At 38.8% G+C, this 11,555-nt stretch overlaps 1 protein-coding gene across 6 annotated transcripts in view; it reads right to left on the bottom strand.

Moving 5' to 3' along the window:
- Nucleotides 1-1,125: 1,125 nt before the first annotated feature.
- Nucleotides 1,126-11,555, bottom strand: part of MCM8 (minichromosome maintenance 8 homologous recombination repair factor) — a 38,185-nt gene continuing 27,755 nt past the window's right edge. For all 6 annotated transcript variants that reach the window (XM_004697842.2, XM_045295306.1, XM_045295303.1 and 3 more), the window contains exons 14-19: nucleotides 10,510-10,705; nucleotides 6,814-7,033; nucleotides 6,301-6,510; nucleotides 5,314-5,390; nucleotides 3,274-3,463; nucleotides 1,126-2,157 (exon numbers count right to left, since the gene is read on the bottom strand). In XM_004697842.2, coding sequence (XP_004697899.1) covers nucleotides 2,065-2,157; nucleotides 3,274-3,463; nucleotides 5,314-5,390; nucleotides 6,301-6,510; nucleotides 6,814-7,033; nucleotides 10,510-10,705 — 986 coding nt within the window. In that variant the 3' untranslated portion in view covers nucleotides 1,126-2,064. The remainder of the gene's footprint in view (nucleotides 2,158-3,273; nucleotides 3,464-5,313; nucleotides 5,391-6,300; nucleotides 6,511-6,813; nucleotides 7,034-10,509; nucleotides 10,706-11,555) is intronic.

Raw genomic sequence — 11,555 nt, 5'->3', positions numbered from 1 at the left:
CGGGGGTTTAAGTGGAGAGAAAATGTTTTGAGAATGATGTACAAATGCGCTTTACACAATTGATGTGTGTATGAGCCCCGAATAAAATGTTTAAAAATATATATATATATTTCTTCCCCTCACTATTATGGTCTTAGTTTTACCTCATTAATCTTGTTAAACCTACATATGTTCATTTGTATAATTACGATCATTCGATGCATGAAATCCAAGATAGAAATAGTAGTGAGAGTAATGATTCCCTGAGAGTACGGAAAGAGAGGATGTTAAGGGGGCAGTGATGACTACATAACCCCACTCAAGGGGAACGAATAACAGAATTGTAGGTGAACGGATACATTGGATGGATACAGCAAAAATAAATAAAATATAATAAGGGTTCCTAGGGGGCAAGATGGGAAGGGAGGGGATAAAGGGGAGCTGTTATCAAAGAGTTCAAGAAAAAAGAAAATGTTTTGAAATGAATGATGGCAGCAATTCTACAATTATGCTTGATCTAATTGAATTATGGATTGCTATATCTGTAAGAGCTCCCAATAAAGTGAGTTTTAAAAAACCATGTATGTATGTTGTATTTTAAGTATATATATATATTTCTGAGAGGAGTTGTTGATGGATTGATGTGGAAGTCAGAGAAAGAGAAGGTAAAAATAACTCCAATGTTTTGGCTTGAGAAATGAGGACATAGAATTATTATACAGTAAAATTCTCAAACACCATAAGAAAAGGGTGATTCTTACAGCTTTCCAAGAAAAAAAAGTCACATACCAACAATGGAATCGATCTATTTCTAAATACCAGGAGTAGAAAATAAAAAAACTATAGAGCAAGAGGTAAAATTCTGATTGAAAACGATTTTCAAACTAAAATTCTATGCTCAAGCTATCAATTCAGGGTGGACGTAAACTTTGCCCCATGATTTCTTTTGTTAAGATGCTGCTGGAAGTGGTTTCCACAAAAAAGGAAGGAGTAAATCCAGAAAGGGGAAGAAGCAGGAGCCAGGAATGCAGGCAGAGATATGCGAAGTCCAGGAAGACAGCTGCAGTTCAGCCTGATGCCAGGCAGACAATCCCAGGAAAGCCTACTTAATGTGCCTACAGGTTCTCAGGGGAGAGCTATACTTTCCATGCTGCTTCAAGGTCAAATTAGAGGTAGATGCACTGAAATCTAAGTAGTTAGAAAAAATTAAGGCAAATTTTAACTCTAAAGAAAACAAAGAAATAAAATGACTAAAAACGATGATCTGTACCTACCCCATTAGAAGAAATGGTGTGTAGAAGTAGGTAGAAGGGTTTAAGAGAACATCGTTCTCAGTGTCCACGGTGGGACGCAAATAGACAATGTTTCAATTGGACTCAGCAGGACTAGTGAATTCTTCAGGGGAAAGCAGAGGTGGAAATGAGAAAGTGGAACTAACAGAAATTGGGGACTATGGAGGAGGGAGCAGACTGCTGGGTCTTAGTGTAAGCCACACCCAGCTGTGTGATGACGCCAACAGGTGCTTGTTTGCACTTCGGTAGTACAAAGAACTTTCAGTGCACAAGCAGTCTCTACATTTAAGATGTTAAGAACATTTTCAGTAGCTCAGTTGTTAAGTTAAACATGTCAGTATAAAATCTTTCCATTTTTTAATAATTGAAAGTTGGTTTCAATTTATTTCTGAAAGATACTCATTCACATTTTATGTTGGAACACTATATATTAAAATGGAACTTTTGCAATGTTTACTCAAATGGACATTTGATAAGTAAAACTATCAATTATTTATAAAAATAAGGTCATTCAAACACATAAATATAAATAATTTATATCATTTGGATAAAATAATGTAAATTTATTTTTAGCATTTTAGAAAAGTTATACAAAATTAACATGCCTTTATCACTTATCTTACTATATCTAACTATATCTTCACCATATCTAACATCCCCCACCCCCACCCCCCGCCAATGGCTTTATGTTTGGGTGTTGATTTCAAAGAACTGTATTTTTTTTTTTTTGGCCTACTACTGAAATGGCTTAATGGGCTAATAAATCCAAGAGGTCCTGACTTGGTGATATATTTTACATTGTTTGAAGCTGGTAAACCTTTGGGCCTTTCTTCAAGAGGTAACCCTGGTCATTCAGTGATCCAACAAAGTTTTCAAAATCAACAACCTGGAAGAAAACATCAAAGTTAGCCCATAAGTAATGTGCCAGAATACGATTTTAAAAGTTAATCTCTCAAACGTAACAACTGTCAAGTTTCTAGAAAAAGAAAAACAAAAGATTACATTTCTTTTATAGAAAATTGCCTATAGTTGAGCTTTGGAGTCAACACTGAACCAAACGCAAACACTCTAGTATAAACCCCATCAACCATCCAGTTAATTCTGACTCATAGCAACCATACAGAACAGAGTAGAACTGCCCCACAAGGTTTCTAAGGCTATAAAGAGTTCCAGAAACAGCTGCCACATCTTTTTCCCAAGTTCTTGCTCCCAAACTTCAAATTCACTGCCATTGAATCAATTCTGACTCATACCAACCCAACAGAGCACAGAACTGCTCCTGTGGGTTCCCAAGATTGTAACTCTTTATGGGAGTAAATAGCAGAGAGGCTGGTAGTTTTGAACTTCAGACCTTGAGATTAGCAGCCCAACATATAACCTACTATGTCACCAGTCACTGCCATGGTGTCAATGATGACTCACTGTGACTCCCTTTGGGTTTCTGAGACTGTAACTGTACTTGAGCAGACAGCCCAGTCTTTCATCGGAGCTGCTGGTGGTTTCAAACTGCCGACTATGCGGATCACAACCCAACGCGTAACCACTGACCACCAGGGCTCCTAGGTGAGTTCAAATCACAGACTTTCTGTTTAGCAGAGGAGAGCTTTAACCACTGAGCTAGTTTCTTAAATTAAGTGGGCAATGTGGGTGAAGGTGTTAAAATGACTTGCCTACAAGGGATTAGCAGAAACTACGGGAGACTGATTTCTGCTACAGAGCTTCCCCTTAACTGGATGCTGAACAACTTTTTGGAACTAAGGGAGATAAGAGTCTTAAACCAATAAAACCTGGTTTTAAAAGATCCTTAGCCGCTGATTTCATAGCTTAAACTAATTAGTATTATACAATACCCCATAGAAAATAAGACTGAAAAAAAAAAGAAGACTTCTATTTTAAACCATGCTGATATTGAAAGGGTATTAATTCTGAAAAGATCAACTATGTATTAAGGACCTCCTGAAATTATTAGAAAAAATATTTATTAGTATCTAATTTATCATACCTGAATGTTTAGCTCTTTGGCAATTTGTCGAAGTTGATGAAATTGAAATAAATTATTATAAGTTCTTTCAGCAATGTTGTTGAGAGCAGAAATAAATCTTTTGGCTGCAGACCGGTTGCTCATTCCAGAGCCATGCTGTGAGCGCTCAAAATCTAAGTTCCCAAATTCATCAGAGTAAGTTCCCAGCATGCTTGGTGGAAAGGGGAGAGAAACAAGTTACCCAGGTGATACAGCTACAGTAATCTGTGTTCAGATTATAAGAAGAAAAACCTGGAAGTAGTCATGAAGGCTCATTAGCACAGACTTCAACACGTATTTACTGAGTGGCTACTAAAAAATTCACCATGGTCTCAACTGTTGGAGAAACACTGGGAGGACAGTGGTTAAGCATATAGCTGAGAACTAAACAAGGTTGGTAGCTCCCACCCACCAGCCACTTGACCTGAGAAAAATGTACAGCCTAGAAGCAAATATTGGGAACAGAGAAGTCTCCATGGATGGGCTGGTACCAGCCTGGGGATGAAGAGACAGCTGGGTAAAGTTTCTCTCCAGGAGGAAAATGATAAAACTATTGACCTCAAGTTCCAAAACTGACCAGAGCCACTGGACAATTCAGAATGGAAAGCACTCAGGACTAGAGCTAGAAATTTGTAGAGGGTAATTTTGGAAGTGCCTAATCAGAGATGTGTTGAAGTTTCTGAAGCGTTCAGTTTGGTTTATGAGTGAGTGGAAAAGGGTGTCTGCTCACCTCATCTTAGTAACATCATCATTACTAACATCAAACACTATTGATCATACTGAGTGCAGACAAATGTATCAGACCATAATCCTGTCACAGTATCAAGCACCACTGTATGATGTTTCAGCACAGTCCTTTGTGGTGTGTCGTATACAAGAGGAGACTGAGAACCACAGTGTAACTGAGTGGTAGCTCCAGGTTCAATCAAAAGCCTGTGTGCTTGTTGGGACTTCAAGCAAGATGGCAGAGCAGGTTGATAAAGTCAATGCTCTTCTAGCTAGCGGCACTACTTTTACTAAGAGTCAAATAGGAATGGGCAAAGCTATTTGGTCCTGACCCCAAGCAAGCCTCAGACTCCAGGAGTCAAAAACAAACAAAATCACTCAAAATCTATCTATTACCTATGGGGAAAAAAATCAACAAAATAAGATAACAAAAACATTTCATCTTTAAATTAGTACATTTTTGGCCTTAGAAAATCTTGGAAATCTGCTAGCAGATTTATATTTTAGTTGCTAGATTGTGTTTAAAACCGTGCACTTCTAAATTAGGATGCATCCCCCTTGTGGCATAGTAAAGAAAAGGAGCTGCTTTAGGTACTGATCTGGACTGACAGTCACAGTGCACTTAAGTAAAAAGAGGAAGGTATACAGTGCTGTGTACCAAAGGACATAGATTACACATTTGTTTGCAATGTTATTTTTAGCAGCCCGATGCTTAATCCACTGTGCCACCAGCGCTCCTTTGGCAAGAGCACTGGTTAAGTAAACCACAGCACATCTACATAAAATAATACTATGCAACTATAAAAAAAATCTGTTTTAATAGGGAAAGATCTCTGGACACACTGCCCAATTTAAAAAGGGTATCAACCCAACCCAAACATATTTCCATCAAGTCAGTTCTGACTCATAGCAACCCCTATAGGGCAGGGTCGGGTGCCTGTGTGTTTCTGAGACTAACTCTTCATGGGTGTAGAAAGCACTATCTCTCGCCTATAGAAAGGTGCAGAGCAGTGGACACAGTACGTGATTTACAAGACACAGATGGGAGGGTGGAGTATGGGTAAGAAGGAAGGGTGAGTGGTCCAGAGGTTGGGAGCAAGTGTGTATGTATTAACCAAACCCCCCAAAAAGCAAAAAGGATAAAGATTATTAACACAGAATTATTTTGTAATCATAGAGAAAAAGTGATCCAATGGGCTAAATAAAATGATTTTCCTTCCCTAATTAAATGCATACTTTAAGAAGGGAATATAATTGGTACTTCATGCAAAGTAGTATTTTAAAATTTAATCTTACCTATGTTTCATAATTTCAACTATATCCTCAGCATCTTCTTTGGTTGCTTGCTCTCTCAATTCCAACCTCGCTCGTGCCTTTGAAGGAAAGCAGCATCTTTAGTTATGGCAGGTAACAAAAGATAAATCTATTTGCCACTGGTTGAACAGACATGGTATGTTTACAGTTATTTCTTTCATATAATTTACACAAAAGCTGAGTATTCAGATGGTGAAGTTTGTAATCAACATAACAGTTGTTCAAAATGGTCTGATACTTTAATATGAAAATGAACACTTATTAAATATATGCATTAAAATACAATTTTTATCCAATAACTTATCTTTCTGTGAATGTTGACTTCAGAAAGTTTGATTATGAAATATATATCTTTTTTTCTTGCCTTTTACTTGCAGTAACACATACAAACCAATCTTTTTAAATGACACCTCAGAATTAAGGATTGAAAGGCCCAAATTGGACCCAGTCAATTTTAACTAGCAAAGTTCCTTACCATTTCACAGCTGTGATACTATGTTGCTGGTAAAAAAAATAGGCATTATTCTTATGGGCCCGTGATGTAGCAAATCAAATAGGCAAAATATTTTATGAATTCATGGTCCAATACACCTGATTTTGAATCCCAGAATCTTTAGTCAACCCAAACACTACAGGAGTCTCATAGGTGCCAAATAAGTGCATGACATATAACGTGTTTAGAAGGAAGATGGGCCATGGTGGCACACTGGTTAAGCACTCAGCTGCCACCAGCGGCTCCACAGGAGAAAGGGCCCGAGGACCTGCTTCTGTAAAGATTGGGAAACCCTGAGGCAACCCTACACTGTCACATGGAATCCCTGTGAGCTAGAACCAACTCGATAGCATACAACTTATACAGAAATCAAGTCTGTTATGTAGAACGCTACTCAAAAGAGAAAATACAACCCCTGCCACGTCCCCTGCCCCCCTTTTAAGCTAAAAAAGCATATACACTTAAAATAAATAAACCTCTGTTAAACGAATTAGAGATTCCAGCTGCCTGGTTGTTATTGGTGAGCTATTTAACCGCTGGCTCTGTTTCCGAAGCTCCAGGTAAAAGTCCTGAAGAACTTGGGCGGCGTCTGTGGAGAGCCTGGGATAGACATACTGCCGGGCGTAGCCAATGTATTTTCTCAAGAGCTGGTGGGGAATGGGGTCTATTGCTTCTCCAGGCATCACCTAAAGCATGATAAAAGGCCCCAGATTACAAGGCTGCTTCAATAAATAAATTTACCAAAGAAAGTATTTCTGCTAAAATGGCAGTTTATACAAACATGAAATTCAGAAAGAATTGCCAAATAAACCAGACATTACAATTTTAGCTTTCAGTCTTTATTTCAAAAGAAATTTACATGAATCCTAGTACCATAATATAAAAGGTTTTGGTCTTAAAGTGTATATATTTTTTGTTCTACCCTAAGCAACACACTGAACTCTTGACATTCAAGCAGAATTGGACTGAACGATTAAGAGGAAACATACCTTCAGTCTTTCTAACAACGGTTTATCAGAAACCACTTCAAGTACAGAAGTATTTGAATCTTGACTGGCCACGCGGGCTACCGTGGCACTGCTGACAGCTTTCTGCTTGCCAGCTCTTATTGCAATCACGTGTTCAGAGAGTAAGTGGTCATGGTCCTCATTTGGGGTGTCTAACAGGATAAAGACCAAGTCGAATCTGGACAACAGAGCACTCCCCATTCTAAGAAGCGTAAAAGAAATAAGAAACAATGACGGATCAAACATACAACGGAAATTTATATGTATTTGTTCACTACTCAAGTTTTAAGCAGAACTTTAAAGAAATCAAGTTTTAGGTTAAAAAACAAAAGACTTTTTGGATTTAATACACCTACCCATTCCAGAGAGACACTGAGCCACACCATCTTCCAGGGGTGCACACACCCTTGGCAAAGGCAGGAGGCTTGGGCCCTTTCTCACAACATCAAAACCATGGAATTTTGCATCATGTTCTATTACCACCACGTGACAATGACCCGGGAGTATGCAAGTGTTCAGTTAAAATGCCAGAGGTCTATCAGAGGTTGTCTCGTCAAATAGCTCTTAGCAAAATCTGTTATAGGGAACCGATTACAAGGATCTACATGTGACCTTCGGGGACGGACAACAGAAAAGTGGGTGAAGGGAAACATCGAACAGGGCAAGATATGACAATTTATAAATTATCAAGGGTTCATGAGGGAGGAAGGAAGGAGGGGGAAAATGAGGACCTGATGCCAGGGGCTTAAGTGGAGAGCAAACGTTTTGAGAATGATGAGGGCAATGAATGTACAAATGTGCTTTACACAATTGATGTATGTATGGATCGTGATAAGAGTTGTATGATCCCCTAATAAAACGATTTTTTTAAAAAAGACCTTAAAAATGCAATGAGGAGCTGATATTAAGGGCTCAAGTAGAAAGCAAATGTTTTGAGAATGATGATGGCAATAAATGTACAAATGTGCTTGAAAAAAAAGAAAAATCTAAGTACAGCTATATGTCTACTAGTCGTTGTGATAAAACCATTATTCTACTCAGTCACTACAGTATTACCAGTATACTCAGAGTACAAGCCCTTAGACTCCTGTTCAGTAGGATTTTTCAAACCTTTCCCATAGCACTTTGTTATTTTCCAATGAAATACAACTCAACAGATTTGACGTTTTTAGTAGTGGCAGTACAGAGACACCTAGAATCTCTTAACTCACTTATGATTTATGCTCTGTTATGATTGCAGTTTGGGTGAAAGTGCAATGCCTATGAGTATTACATTCAATCATGTGTACACATTTTGCTTCATGACATTGACTGTAACCCTCTCAACAGCACTGTCCCCACTCTCTCCTGGGGCTCCCCATGTCCACTTGTCTCTTTTTCCTGCTCCTCCTTTGTCTTCTGAGCTTTGTTTTGGGACAAATGCTGCCCTTTTGATCAGACGGTTGACTTCATCGAGGAATACAGTCCTCCCCGGTGTTATGACTCACTAAAGAGGCTTCTCTATTGTTTGGCTGAAGGTAGATCTCAGGGGGTAGGAGGGTTCAGTTCCAGACTTGAAGGGTACCTAAGGGCTACAGTCTTGGGGGTCCTAGGGGTCTCTCTCAGACCAGGCAGTTTGGCCTGTTTTCATTCTACATTTCCCCCCTCCCTCTCTATCTAGGACTTCGTATTATGATCCTAATCAGAGCAATGAATAGTAGCAGCCAGACACCATCTAATTCTTCTGGTCTCTGGGGAGCAGAGGCTGTGGCTTGTGTGGTCCTTTAGTCCTTTGGATGAATTGATTCATTGCACTGAAAGTGTAAATTACTTTTTTCCCCACTTAGTGCTCCAATTTTTTACTGAGGAATTCTTTTATCTTTTTCTCAGTTTTCCATCTCTTCAATCTATTTTTCCCCTTTCATACACTTCTGTCCAAATTGTATACAATAAATTAGAAGATAAAGCATGCATATGTCAACATTGTTTTTGAAAAAGTGGGATTGTACCACATTCACATTTTATATATATGTGCTCTCTCCACTTAAAAAGTAAAGCACAGGTATCTTCCTGTATCAAGACATACAAACCTCATTGTAACTGCTACTTCCCCCTGCACAGTTAACTGCAGTTAAGGCACTCCCCCTCCTGATGAGCATTTTCAGTTATTTCCAATTTTTGGATAGGTGTGTGTGTGTGTGTGTCTTCCTACACCCAGCAAGTAATATTGAAATCCTAACCTTTGTTTCTGTAAATAAAGAGAATGGTGGTGCTATCTGATAAGCACTTCATTGCTAACCATAAGGTAGGTAGTTCAAGCACAGCAGCCACCTGGCAGGAGAAAGATAAGGTTGTCTGTTCCCGTTAAGATTTATAGCCTAGGAAACCCTGGGGTCATATGAGTTGAAATTAACTTGATTGCAGTGGGTTTTTGATATGGGTATCTGTAAATACAATGCTTTTTTGGAAACAGTAATTTTCATGTGTTATGTTAACGAAGTCCACAAGCCAAGGAATGCCAAGGAACTACCAGAACTACCAAAAAAAGGAATGGCCCTCCCAACCTTGAGGTTAGTAGCCTAGCATGTGTAACGTGCTATGCATTAAGCGTTAAAGTCAATGTTCAGTTCTAAAGTCAATGTCCATGGGAACACCAAGCTGTGAAACCAGAGATGAGGCAAGGCAGAACTGTGGCAGAGGAGCAGTGGCAGCGGAAGAACACAGAGTCGTGGGTTTCCTGGTCCCTGGATTGCGAAAGCTAACTATCTTCTGGATGAAAACTTGCTGGTGGAATGGGTTGCTTACAGGTTTTTAATCAAGGGAGCTAAGTTTGCCTACCCACAGCGCTAAAACCGCACCTTTGGACTGCGGTTTACTGACAGCAGGTAATGAATCCACAGGATTCATTTGCTCAAGCAGGGATGAGGTCAAGGGGCCCACGCAGCTGAGAGGACAAAAGCTAAATTTGTAATACTTGCCGAGCTGGGGTAGAAAACAAAGGGCCACATAGTTGAGGCAATTAAGAACTGTGAGAACAACTGAGAGAAGGCTTTCCTGACAAGACTGTATCCTAAACACTTCTGATCTTGACTTGCAAACTGTTACCTTCCCTAATAAATCCTACAATCCTAAAAAATAAATAAATAAATAAATCAAGTTAACATCCATTTTTGGAACTATAGTCAACTTCCAAAGCTGTAAGATTAAAAAAAAATCTCTGTTCTTTAAAGCTACCCACTTATGGTGTATTTTGTTATGGCAGTGTTAGGTAATAAAGAGAGTGGTGATGAAATAACGCTGCAATACCCAGTCTGTAAATATATCTGTGCATATTTTGTGAACATTTCAACTTTTAGGTATCCTACTAATAGTAGTAGCCACAAAATGGCAAGCACTTAACCACTGTGCCACCAGGGCCCTTAAAATTGTGATAAACATTCCAAATTGTCATTCTAAATACTGGACAATCTACGTGAAAACTCATTGCCCCATTCTTTTGCCAGCAGTGATTATAAATATTTAAAATGTTAGTCTGATAGATATCAATGGTACCATATTATTGTAATTTGTAGTGTTCAAGCGTATTCATATTGTGTACATTTCATGGATACTTTTAACTTTTAGGAATTGCCATTGTAGTCCATAGTGACCTTTTATTAATTGATTTATATTAAAGAAATAAATGCGGAAGACACTTACTTTAAATTCTCAGCAACTGTTTTGGCCTTATTGTAATGTCCTCCGACTGGATTTGCAGCAGCAATAATGGAAGTTCTCGCAGGAAGGCTACAGACCACTCCAGCCTTAGCAAGACTAATACTCTGCTGTTCCATGGCTTCTAACAAGGCTTGATGTTGGTTCCCCATTTTATCAAATTCATCGATCCCACAAATACCTACAATCACAGTACAGCATATAAACAAAAGCTCACAGAGTGAACATTGTTCCATAATAAAGAATTATTCTGATTTGTCTCCAGCAGTTAAAATGATAAAAATGCCAAAGCCAAACCAAATCAATTGCCACGGAGGGAATTCTAACTCAGAGTGACTTTATACAAATAAAACAGAGTCAACTCCAAACCAAAGCAACCATCTAAGACCAGAGAACTGCCCCTGCAGGTTTCTGAACATGTGAATCTTTATGGAAGTAGAAAGCCTCATCTTTCTCCGTTGAGTGGCTGGTAGTTTTAAACTGCTGACTTTGTGTTTATAGCAGCCCAACGTGTAACCCACTATGTGATCCCCTATACATAACCCACAAACTACCCCAGTGTCCAAGGCTGAACCGCTTACAGAAAAAGACTGCCACCTAGTTCTTCTGTAAATCAAATGCTGCTTGTAAGAAAATAGGTGGTCTTTTTTTCTCAAAAATTTAAATGTAATTAAATTTAAAATACATTTTAATGAATAATTGTATTTATTTTCATGAAAAAATGTATTTATTCACTTAGCATTTGTGTGCCAGTTGCCATTGAGCAAGCCTATAGGGCCAAGTAGAACTTCCCCCTAGAGTTTCAAAGGCTGAAACCTATGGAAGCAGACACATCTCTCTTCTTGGATTGTATTGTGACGGTTACAAAAATGAATCAGATAGTGACCCTCAAGAGATGACATAAGAAAACTAAACATTCAAGAGATATAGCCAACACTACAAGAGTTTTTCACGTCCATACAGATTAAAGTCTTGGAGACTCACAGGGCGAGTCTACCCTGTCCTGCAGGGTCACTGTGAGTTGGCATCGA

Source organism: Echinops telfairi, unplaced genomic scaffold (assembly GCF_000313985.2).
Source record: "Echinops telfairi isolate 266 unplaced genomic scaffold, ASM31398v2 ScPeMD7_5592;HRSCAF=6446, whole genome shotgun sequence".
NCBI classification, from domain to species: Eukaryota; Metazoa; Chordata; class Mammalia; order Afrosoricida; family Tenrecidae; genus Echinops; species Echinops telfairi.
Note: the sequence above shows the minus strand (reverse complement) of the source record. Positions and strands in the feature narration are given on the sequence as shown.